Below are 13,184 nucleotides of genomic sequence, written 5' to 3' on the forward strand. Positions count from 1 at the left end.
AATAATATTAAATTGTATATGTTCTGTCCACCAGAGGGCAGTGTATCAATGACAAAAAGCAGGCAAAGATGTTTTCAAAGGAAAAACACATAGTCACGATTGTTTATAATTAAAAGTCCAGTCTTTGGACACACATTGTATTTCTTAGGCGAAAAACAATTTATAATATGCTACAGCTCCCAAAAATTCTCTTGCCACGGCGCAGTAGCGCCACTCTCGCTATGGACCTGGCAGGAATCAAGATCTGCCACTCACCAGCGGTTAGCCAATCAAAAAAAAAGAATGGGGTTACACAATAGCCAGTCAGAAAAAAAACGATTGTATCTGGGTGAGATTTAACGCAACAGCCAGTGAAAAAAAAAACATAGTTATCCTGGAATTATTCATGTGATCTTGGAGTTCCGAGCATCACGTTCATTAAAGTCACATTACAACAGAGAATGTTGCCCAGATAAGTAGCATCAGTTTTTCTATGCTGAGTTAATCACTCCCATTTCCGACTGATGCTAAAGTCACCTACAGGAGCCAAGATGACCAATAATAGCCTTGCTAATGAGCTTGAGATTCACAACTTCACCAGGTGCGATAAAGCCTTGGAATCTGAATTGAAAAAAACGTTTACAAGCAAACACATTTACAAAATATAATGTCCATGACATATTTGAATATCGAAGTTCTTCAAAAGTGTCAAAGCTCAGGAGTCAAAGCCCTATACTGTATATAGATATTTAGTGTGCTGTTGAGGGACACTACTGTCCCACAGTGCACCACACAAAGGATATGAAGAAGTTGCTCAAAGCTGAAAAAATTCAAATAAGGGGCAGGTGGTGGTGGTTGTGGTGGTGGTGTGGCTATACAGACACGTCTTTGAAAACAAATGTATTAAAGTATTAAATCTTCAGAACAACATTGTGCTCCTTCTTTGTGATGTGTGTAGAGAATGCCTTTATTCATCCCGCAAGGGGAAATTAATTTTTTTCACTCTGTTAATATATAATTCACGTTACACTCACAGGCCCAAAATACACACATGCACAAACAGGACCTATAGACATTCAGTAAGAAATGCTGCTACACTTTTAACACTGTTATCACTAATCGCTCCTTATCGCTTATCACTTATTTAGTTTGTACTTATTTTATTTCAATATGCTGCTAAACTGCACGGTGCCTATTGTTGTACATTGTATATACTTGCGCTTAACCACAATGTCTTTTGCACTCACATTTAGTTAATTGTTTGATTTATTTGATTTTATGCTTTATTTTGATTTGATTATGTTAGCTTATTGTTACTCTGACCCTTTCTCATCTTTGTATTGAAAATGTTACACAATAATTTCCCTCGGGATAAATAAAGCTTCTTGAATCTTCTTGAAACTTGAATTAATGGAGAGATGTCCGAGCGAGGAGGCTGCCAATGGCTCAGCGCCGCGAGCAGTTGGGGGTTCGGTGCCTTGCTCAACAGCACCTCTGCAGTGCCCAGGAGATGAACTGGCACCTGGTCCAGCCGTAAGTCCACGCTCCATTCATGGTTCACACATGGACTCGAACCGGCTCACCAATGGACTGAGCTACTGCCGCCCCATTGACATTTAAAAATCTAAGTTTCACTGATGCACCAATTCTATCATTTTTAAGAGTAAATGTTTTTTTTAGAACTAACTGCCATAAAGCAGTGGTGAGAAGGATCATTCCCTCAAATTTTCTCAATGTGATGGATGGATGAAGTAATGAGCTGACAGATGTCAATACTTTTCCTAGCCTCCTTGGCTGAAATCAACAACAGTTATGTCATGGACCAAACGTGATGATTGATGTTGTCTCTCACCTCTCTCGCTGACACTTTCGATCTCAGCGTCCTCACAGCTGCTGTACTCAGGCGTCGTCCCTCCCTCCTCCTCTGAACTGCTGACGCTGGTTTGCCTCTTCCCTCCAGCCCCAAGCCCTCGTTTTGACTTGTAGGGCCTTGGCGGCGGTGGACGCAGAGATTCCGATTGGTCAGAGCTTAGCGAATCATTGCGCAGCATGCTCTCAGCCTTCTCCCGTTTCGTCCGTCTGACTATGGATCCCTGGCCGGGGGCTGAGCCAGGGCCCGAAATGGGAGGCTCTCTGAGTTCAGGGGGAGGAGGTTGCTGAGAAAGGGTGTGTTCATGTGGCCTGCCAACCCCACCCACCGTCCTCTGACCAGGCCGCACGCCATCCCCGACCTCCCCTACTATGCCCATGCCACAACCCTGTGGGGGCACAGGGTGGCCCCGGCCTCCAGGAGGGACCGGCCCTGCTTGGCGAAGGGGGGCGCCGCTGTGGTCCATGTGGTGGTAGCCCCCCACTTCTGTCCGTCTTACTCCACCACCTCCTCCAACAGGATCGTGCTCCAGAGAACGTCCCTTTGTCAGCCGCCGGCTTTCCCTGCGCTCCCTGGACTCGCCGCGGAGGTCCCGGTCCATGGAGACCTGGGTCTGCAGTCTGGGCTGACCTGGCCGGCGCTCTCCCCGACCAGCTCCCCCGCCTCCCCTTCCATTTCTCCTGGGGAGAAATCAATATGGGGACGGAGAAAGAAAGAAAAGAATAGCTGAGAGCTGCTGACAGACTTTTGAGTTCAGACACATACATCTGAATACTGTGTTTATGGGCTTGGAGAATTGTTTTTAAGCGCAATTAGCCCTCACTGAATGAGCCCACAGCCATGTTAGAGCCATGTTAAAGGCCGGCAGATGCCCGCGTAACTCCCATGTCAAACAGGTTACTGTAGTGTGAATCATTTCATTTGAGCTTTCACTGGCCATGACAGTGAAATTATAGATCATTATGTACTTTTGGTGTCACCATCAAACATAACAGCTACCTGAGGAAATTATATGAGAGAGACCCCACTGTAATTGACTGCTCATCTCCCTGTGTAAAATACCTATTTGACAAGGGCTGGGCGATGATTCAATATGATCATTCATCGCCTTTCAATGAAATCATATATTGTTCAAATCATATTTCAAGAAATAGTGATACACAATTGTGTCATCTAAATTGATAATAACAAGCACATACTAACTCTGAAATCAGAAATAGTTTGAGTTTATATTTTGCACTAAAGTTGTTAATAAACATTCTTCATTTATTGCGTATTTAACTCACAAAGGAGGGTACAAAAATAGGCTACACCGTGTGGTTATCTCATATAGAGTATTGAATTACCGGGGAACATGCTATATCCTGGTATACAGCATATTGCCACTTTACATATAGAGTTGGTCAAGACCACTCTCTATGACTTATTCATGATTTACAGAGACCCAACAATTCCCCTATGAGCAGCAACAAGTTGCATTATGATAATTAGTGTCCAATAACAGAGAGTCACAAAGTGACAACCTTATACTATCCAGTGTTTTGTAACTGACTACATTATTCCAATACATTCAGCAAGGCATAGGAAACAATGACATAATGCACCACTGTATAAAGGAAGCAGATTATGAATGCAGGAGATAATGCTCGATAATACAAATATTATCATATTCTACATGGACTGCTTTCATTCTGGTAGCACAACACAACACAATTTAAAGGGCCGCTCCACCAATATCACATGGCAACATCAATTAACTAGCCACGGTTAGTCCTGCTCTGCCTGATAAATCTGATCTAATAACCCTGATGATGTCACAGTGGTGTCACTGTGGCTATCTTATCTTGGGTTATCTTTTTTGGTGTGGAGTTTTGAAAGAAAGGCAGGCCAGGCAGGGAAGGTCTAAAGAATGACACTTTTGAGTTGCATTATGGGATGTGAGGGTCCAGTGTTTTTTTAAATTTGACCTATACTAGGGACTAAAAGACATATTATATACTGTAGATATTTATGCAACCGACACCTATGTCTGAAAAAATCCATTACTTAAAAAGACAGCAGTGATACATGGAAGACAGCATTCACACCAAATGAGAGAATATCTTTTGGAAGAATGCCATCCCTCCATTAAAGTTAGCGTGACAGATTAAATCGTTTTTTCCTTAAGTTTGTCACCTATCTGTACGTGTCTTCAAAGGTTAAAAAAAAATACAAAAGTGTTGTTGGCTTTGTTTTGCTTGGATAATAAGACACTTCCTGTGTCGGATTAAAAGGGTATGATATGAGGTTTCTGCATCACTCCAGTAAAGCAGACTATTTCATCAGTTTGACTACTGTCTTATAGCGAAGTTCTACGACATCGCTTACGTGTCTCTTGGTGGTTCGCTACGTGACCGGGCGTCGATGCCAGGGGTGGTCCCGGGCGCGCTGGGTTGGTTGGGGTCTTGGATTGCGGTGGTGGAACCAGGGGGTGCTTGGGAGCGAGACCGGAGCTTCTTGTCACCTAGCGTTTGCCACACAGATGGCTCGCTGATGGCTGAACCGAGGCCAGCGGGTTTCCCAGCCGGACCAGTGAACCACTCGCCTGGCTTGGTCAGGATCTCCTGCTGCTTCCGGCAGTTATTACACACCCAGATCACCTAGATGAAAAGGAGCATGGGTAGAGATTACAACCACAGTTATAGGACACAAGCTTTCAGTGTAAAGCTTTCGTACAAACACATTAGATTATCACACATATAAGACATTAGAGACAAGTGGATGTTTGTCTGAGCTGTTTAATGCAGCTTACATTTGTATCACAATAATGTTCTCAATAGGAAGGAATGATTCTTTGCTGCAGCCAGTGAAAACCATCTCAGCCCATACTTTGCCAACCACTAATCTGATGCCCGGCTTCAATCGCAGTGACTGTCAAACAGGAAATGGAGCAATGCACTTCCTAAAGAGCTGCACTGCTGCCAATGAGTGGTCCAGAAAAAGGCTTTAACGGAAGCTTTTTAAGATCAACATCATGGCAGTTATACCAGGGAGCAGCTTGGCTTCCACCGTGGGCTTCTCCTGGCCTCACACGCAACACACAAAGCCAACTAGATAATGAAAGGATATTCAATTTGCCAAAATCATATCTCCTGTCTTATTTCTTTCTGTTTGTCCCATCACACATACGCACACCGACACTATACATTGGCTACGTTCACACTTGATCTGCTCCATTCAACTTTGAATCCCTGCTCATCTTTTTTTTACAGATACATACAGTATACGATTACAACACATTCTGACAGTGGTAAGCACCTTTGTACAGTAGGTGCATCCCTAAGAGTCACACACACTCTCTCCCTCTTCGGGCACAGAAACTCTGAATCACAGGCCGATTTTCTTTGCCTGGAGTTCAACAGGACCAGCGCAAAATGTTTTTAATACGACTGTCAATACAACATCTATTCAGTACACACGCAAAAGTGCTCCTATTTTCCATATCTTACATAGCACTTCTTTTTGTTCATTGAACAACTTCGATCAATTATTGGAGTATTTTTGATTAAAAATATTCAAGCAACAACATCAGAAATTCACTGAATCCGGCAGCTTCTCAAGCGGAAGGTTTTTAGGTTTTTTGACGGTTGGTCAGACAAAACAAGCTTGTGGCAGATTGATTGTTACGCCCCGGGCTAGGGGAACAGGGATGCAACATAAATGAGGCAGAGAACGGTGTTTATGAATCAAGAATTGATCAATAATACATTTATCTTAATTACAGAAGTGTTTATTTCTCCAACCTTTGTCCTATTTAAGGGGAAGATAGAGGAATGGTAATAAAAGGTTGAATATGGAGAATGAGCAGAACACCGCCATCTAGTCTCTCAAGATCGTAGTCACAGCAACAACAAAAAAATTCTGGCACACAGGTTGCCAGGTTCGTTGCTCAGTAGCCTACAGGAGACCGGAGTCTGTTTGAGCCTGTTTGAACCCATCCCCTCCGGCAAATCGTACCATAAAAACAAGTGTTGTATTGTAACTGACTTTTACCGTTAACCGTTACAGCTAACTAAACATGAAAGTTAGCTTACCGATCAAGGAAAAACATAGCCATGCTTGGCCTATATTGATTCCTGTTTTTGCTCGTCTCCGGTCACTCAGCTGCTGGGACAAATAACGCTGCTGCAGGATTGGCAAACTCCATTTCACCCAGAGCCAGCCTACAACACAACAGACAATCCTGGCAACCCACAATGCCCAACGCTATTGGCTGGTACAACGTACACAGAATGTGACAGAAAGTCAAAAAAAAATAAATATTAATTCAGACTAAATATATATTTTTTATGGAAAAGCAATACTTTTATTCTGTTTCATTCTGTACCCCTCAATACGCTTAGTGGGTGTATGTTTTAATATATATATATATAGCTTTTAATAAAGATTTTACATATTCAACCTTTAAGTAACAGTAGTCTGACAAAAAGGAAAATGAAAACCTTAACTCCAGGTCCACTTATTACTAATTTCTGCAGCTCTTCAGTCTTCCTCAGTGCACGGCACAGTTGTAAGTCTTGCAGTCAGCATGCAAACACACGCACAATTTCATTGTGAATTTCTGCTTCCCAAAGACTAGCAGCACTAAAGCATACTCCCTTTAAGACATTTACCTAAATGCAATAATGTTTTGTTTTTTTCCAGGGTAGCCTTCTACAGAGTTGTAAGTTGTTTGGAGGTAGAAAGTATTTTATGCCCCCCATGAACTTAGCAAACTCTATCTCACTGAGCAGGACTGAGATGTGGTTGGAAGCTCAAGAAATAGCTACAGAAAGAGTCTCAGGCCACATCGATACCAGTGAAAACAGAAACATTGATTTTTAGAAGATGGTTAAGAAGAACGTTGCCTTTAGATATACAGTGGAATGGCTGGTGTGCTTCACACTGGGATCCCAAAGTAAGTGAACACTCAAATCAGAATGCCACCTTGACATTAAGTTTTTTTATTACATACATTTTTTTTATTTTCAATTTTGAAAGAACTTACTTACTGAATGCAACAATTATTATCTGCAGCACTTTCATTGGCCAACATTGCAAAGGAAGCCTATAATAGCCAACTAAATTGAAATGCATTAAAAACAAATGTGACGTCTTCGATGACTGTTCTGTGCACACGTCTTGTCAACATCGCTGTCCGTTCGTAACGATGAGAGATGTGGGTTACATCCCAGAATAGACATGAGGATTCATCCATCAAGGAGACGGAGCAGAGCGTGAGGGTCTGCAGTGTGAATGGAGCTGTAGTCCGAGTCCTGTGTTGACATCAGAGCCAGAATGAGAAACAGTGGGATAACATCGGTAGTGAGGTTGGGCGGGAAATAAAGAGACAGAGAGAGGATGGAGGAGAGCGAGGGGAGGTTACAGTCAGTCCCTCTCCTCCAGCCACCAGGGTTCTCATTACTCCTGAACACTCCCCGATGACTCTTTAAAGAGAGCTAAAATAAAACACTCTGGCATGCCCCCCCCCCACACACACACACACACACACACACACACACACTTTCTCTTCCTTCCTCATCCTGCTCTCCCTCACTCTCAACCCCCTTTCCCTTCCATTTCTCCCTCCTCCAGATTGCTTTTGATTAAAGCTACAAAAGCCGAGGAGAAAACAGCTTTACACCAACGCAGCTATATTTATCCTGCCAAACACCCCAGCACCACCAGGGAGAGAGGGAAAACGTGTGCTCAAACACACACACACACACACACACACACACACACACACACACACACACACACACACACACATACATACACAGCTAAGAAAGCAAAACGCTGCCTCATGAGGGACATTATAGCTTTGGTCAAAACATCCACCAATCTGTGATTTTCTACAGCCAGACCGACGAGGTGGACGGCTGCCAGTTCAACCCTACAGTGCTTAACTACTTGTCTATAGATTTACAGGCAGGGAGTGTTGACTCGAGCTATGTGTAGACAATAGTCATATAGGAATTTCAACACATCCTTAAGAGAATTATCGTGTGGCAAAAGTTATATTAGCAGGTGTATAAATAAATTCAACCTGCTCATAACTGTACTGTGAGAAGTTTAATAAATGCTATCAAGTTATGTAAAAGAAAACGCTCCACATTTTCAGTTCTACTCCAAATAAAACGTGAATATTTGTGCACAACAAAGCTGGAACATACATTAACTAGGGCTGCAACAAGTAATTATTTTCTTTATAGATTGTTTAAAAAGTTTTTAAAATGGTGAGAAACGCTTATCACAAGTTCTCATAAGTGTAATCCTAAAATTAGTATTTTTGTAAAATATTAAATTTAAAATTATACAAAACATAAAAGCAACAAATCCTCATAATTAAGAGACTGGAATCGTCACTTGTTTCCTTGATAAATGGCCTGAGCAATAAACCAACCAGTGAATTTGTTGCAGTAAGTCAACTAATCTAATGTTATTAGTAGCACCTGTGTTTTACCTGTGACAAGGGAGAATATCTGCTGTGAAAATAGTCGCAGATTATTTTAAAGTATTGAGAAAAATAGCAAGAGCAGGATTTAATTTTTTTCTTCCCTTAAGTTTGCATCTAAATACTTCTTTCCACCACTGGTGGTCAAGTACAATAAGAACAAAACCAGTTCTGTATGCTTACTGCCTCCTTGTGTCAGACTGAGAACTGTGACAGTAAATAACCAAAGTAACACAGCATCAAGACTGAAAGAATAAAAAGCTCTTACTAATTATAAATGGAAATGAAATATTATTAATCGTGCTGCATTTCCACTTAAAAAAAAAAAAAGACACAAGCTCCAAGACATTTTGAGCCAAATTAAATGTTGTGATAGTAGGTATATGCTTTTTACTGTCCACAGGGAGTTACTAATTAAAACTCAATGGTAGCATGCGGACATCGTGCAGCTGGTAACCATGTGAAGGTGCGTGTATCTTACTGACATCCCATTAAGTATGACTTCTGGATATTCATTCTCAGTGGCCCTCAATCCTCCCAAATGTGAAGAGGTTTAGTATAATAAAGCAAAAAACTACAACTTTTCTGCAATTTAATTAGAAACAAGCGTTTACAGAAACAGGAAAACTATAAATTGTTGTCCCTTATACATTTAAGTGTAATATACAGTATGAATAATAACAGAGTATACTAGTTAACTACCCTTTAAAAAAAACAAAAAAAACTCCACAGCAACTGTGATTTTACTTGTTATAAATTATCTTTAAGGAACTTCTCAGGGTACGTCCACACGAACGACCTTTTTTTCCTCCGTCGTTCTTAAAAAGTTTTCCGTCCACACATCCTCGGCTCTAGAAATATCTGGTCAACAGAAAACCAGTGAAACTGGCTAAAAACGGTGTAATACAAATGCCAGGCCTGGATGTGGAGCTGTAACTGCCACATAAATACACCAACAAGGAGAAGAAGAGACGGGGAGACGCTGTGTAGGCTATGATACAAACATCCATCCTAGCGACTGTTTCTGGTGTTATTGGAGACTTTTGTGCTGTTTTGGACTCTTGTGCAAGAATCACTCAGTAGTTAGTGTCTTCAATGAGCAGAGGGTGCTGCTGTGAGCCCCTTCCCCGTACCAAAGCACTCACAGTCCATCTGTGTTGAGTTCATATGTCCGTAATAACTGCAGCAGTCGAGTTTCTGTTATCTAAACTAAAAATTAGTTGATCAGGTGAAGTGGAGATAATGTTGTTCATAGCCCATTTTTTTCTTTGTTGATCTATGAAAGTTGATTGATCTGACTTATTGATCTCAGCATGCACTCACTGCCCATAGAGTGTGGACACTGCGGACACATTTTTTTGAAAGATAATATCGTATATTGCTGTTTTTCATGAAGCAATATTGTCGTTGGGAAATTTCAACTCAATCAACTCAATAAAATGATATTTTCTTTTCTATTGATTGTCAAGGCTGTGTTCAATAGGATCCGGCATACTGTGTTTGAATAAAACATGCAACAGGAATTACTATTAATATTAGGTAACATTTGGTGCTGTTCAGTTAATTAATTTATAGAGTTGATGTAGTTTCACTATCTGTTGTATTATGAAATAATCTTCGAACTGATTTGACGATCAGATACAACACAGTCTATCAAAGGGCCGGATAAGTAGTGCATCTGCACATCTGTATACACTGTGGAGAAGAGCCCCTCAGAAACTGTTTTTGTAAAAAGCTCTCCAGAGCTGAGTGAAACTGAAATGTGGATCAAATTGTCAATATGGTTGATTGAAGTAGCTCTAAATAAAGCGTGCTGACATCAGCATTTGTATTAAAACTCCTGACCTGCCCAACACATTGTTAAATGTTTATCCCTCATAAGTAGATTACTTTTCTTGTTTATTTTGGTACAATATGACACATCTGGATATCTTATCATTGTTACCCATTGTATGTTTTTGCTTCATACTTGTACTGAAAAAGGTCGCAGCACAAATAAGACACTATCGTTTTGCCTATTGCATATCTCTGAATCTCTTCAACAGTAAAACTACGGTCTGTACTGTAGAGCCACTTACCTCAAAAAATACACTGACTCCTCCATGTGGCTAATAATTAACAAAAACAAACACATATTCACATGAATTAAAGACTAAATGTGTTAAGGTGCTGAAAAATGAATCTGGTGAGTAGTGTTTCCTGATTGACTTAAAGGATTACACCATGTTTTGGGTGGATTGTCTCACCTGTCAATGTTGCTGGTGGGTCCTTTCGAAAGCACATTTCATCCCCTGCTGGAGCAGTTATTGTGTTTCACCTTTGTGAGACGTTAGAGCGCGTTGTTACCGCAGAACAAATAGCCAGTGTTTAGGAGATATGGAGCGGTGAGCCGTTATTTTATAAGAGACTCACTTAATCCCATAGTAATCCCTGTATTAGATCACACTCTGATGGTGAAACAAGCGCTGGAGAGGAGGAACCGTAGGCAGGCAGTGAGCAGCCTGACAGTGAGCTCACACACACACGCACACACACACACGCACACACACACATACACAAAAACACACACACACACACACACAGAACGGAAACACATATTGTGCATACACAAAACCATGCATACAATCAAATATATGCAAACGAGGAGCGATGTACACATGCAGATACAAACGCCTGTTCTTAACAACACAAACGCAAACTGCAACAACAGCAGTAAGACCCCCCCACCCCCGATATGAGTTTGTGAGCGAAGGAGAGAGCCAGGGAGAGAGAATAGCTTCTCCGCAGATGGAAACTAGGACACCAAACCCCTGTGTGTGTTTGTTTTGCGTCCTGCTGCATCTGCGTGTATGTGCGTCCATCTGTGTATGTGTCTATCCTTGTCTGAGTGAGTGTGTATTCGCATGCATGCATCATTGCTCATGTGTATATGCATTTGGGTGCATATACACAGAGAGAGAAACAGTGTAGCAATGAAAGATCCAGTGGTGAAATCTTGGAGCTTGTGTATCTCTGGGGTTTCCTGGAGAGAGCAGAGGCCATTTGTGTAATGACAGACTGTACAGTATGGAAACATAGAGGTTTGATTCCCAATGCAAGCTCTTCACCGGTGCCTACATTCACAATTTCATTTATTTTAAGATTAAAATAACTAGTGATTCCAAGACATTGTGGTAAGGCTTTTCCTGGTTAAATAAACTGTAAATTAAAAAAAATTGAATTGGAATAGAAAGAGATTTTAAATCTCAATGAAGTTTTCCCTGCTTAAATATTTCTAAATAAAATATAAAATAATATAGATTTGATAATTATCATTGTTTCATTATTTATATATACATTTTTTTACAAAAATATATAATTTTTACTTTTGTTTTGTATAAAAATATTTATTTTATTTTATTCAAGCTTTATTTAACCAGAAATCACCACTCTGAGCTTAAAAATCTCCTTTACAAGAGTGTAACAGCCCATTTTAAAAAGTTTCACACATATAACTGTTACAGAAACAAATTCAAGTCACAGCATGATTGTACCAAAAACATGTGACTTAGGTCATTATATGCTACATAACAGGGCAAACAGCTCAGTCAAAGCATCTGCAACCTGATGTACCTTCCTCCAACTCCTTCCATCTACTGTTAAAAACATTTAAAGAAACCAGGTCCCATAGACCCAAATTACTCTGCGGTAAATTCTAAGCCGCAGGAGCAGCATACCTAAAGCCATTTTCTCCTTTTCAAGACATTGGGGACAGATAGGACGTGTACGTCCAATTACGAAGAAAGCAAGTCAGGAATCACCTTATGAATCGGGACATATCAGATATTTAGTATGGACGATGCAGACCAAGCAGAGACGTAATAATCGGTCGGTAGAACGGTTCAGTGACTTTTTCTTTAAGTTTGTGAACATCATGAGTGTTGCCTGTCTGCCCAGGAAGCATCATATCATCAGATAATGACTAGACAGCATAATTGAATTAAATTCCATTCACTTCCATTGTATTAGGCTGGAGGAGGGCTGAAGACAAAGTTAAACCTCTGTGATGAAGTCCCAAAGCATGTTACATTATACAACACAATATTAACGTAATCCCCCAAAATGCTGACAATGGCAGGCAATATGTTTTTATTAGCTGACTTTATGATTTCACCTACAAAACCCTGAAAATCTTGCGTAATGATTGGCTTCTGTGTTTGCATGTGTACTCTATCTATTGCCATATTATTAATTTCTTTTTTTCAGGTTCACTATCCATATTCTGAGATTAATGGGTTGATGGGTTAAAGTACTTTCTTTCAGAATTCAAATCTGAATTTCTGTAATGATGTTAAACATTGATACATTTGTTGGGGAGTTTTGCGAGGCACAGCCCATAACATGGAACATGGAATTGAATATGTTGGTTTCCACCTTATGATATCAACCCGAACTCTTTTCTAATGTCATCTCTTTAACTTTTTTTGCCGTTATCTCTGCTGTTTTACATTTTCCTGATCCTGTTACAGAAATAACTGCAGTCACTTGGTTAGCCTGTACTGAGCTGTTGGTGTTTAACTCAGGAAGAGCTTGAACTTGCTATAATTAAAACAACACTATTACACCATTTTACAAATAATCATCATCTTGTTGAGTGAGGTTATGTTCAAAAAGCACAGCAGAAGGTAGAAGAGGATTCACATAACACCTGGCTTGCAGTGAACATCACAGGCTGATCATATTATGAGTGAATCTTTCCTAAATGCACTCTGGTTTCCTTCCTGACATGACATCTATTGGTCAAAACGAAAACCATAGAGATCCTGTAAATGTATTTCTCAACTGACAACTCCAGATTGAACAGTGCTATAGTCCAAAATA

General features: G+C 40.5%; 1 protein-coding gene across 5 annotated transcripts in view; it reads right to left on the bottom strand.

The window, feature by feature from the left end:
• Positions 1-13,184, bottom strand: part of rims1a (regulating synaptic membrane exocytosis 1a) — a gene marked incomplete at both ends in the record, with an annotated part of 118,539 nt that overhangs the window by 57,509 nt on the left and 47,846 nt on the right. For 4 of the 5 annotated variants that reach the window (XM_083923460.1, XM_083923458.1, XM_083923461.1 and 1 more), the window contains 2 exons: positions 1,832-2,529; positions 4,217-4,488. In XM_083923460.1, coding sequence (XP_083779586.1) covers positions 1,832-2,529; positions 4,217-4,488 — 970 coding nt within the window. Of the gene's footprint in view, positions 1-1,831; positions 2,530-4,216; positions 4,489-13,184 lie in introns of those variants that run through there. The other variant, XM_083923462.1, reaches the window with a different exon arrangement.

Source organism: Echiichthys vipera (assembly GCF_963691815.1).
Source record: "Echiichthys vipera genome assembly, chromosome: 11".
NCBI classification, from domain to species: Eukaryota; Metazoa; Chordata; class Actinopteri; order Perciformes; family Trachinidae; genus Echiichthys; species Echiichthys vipera.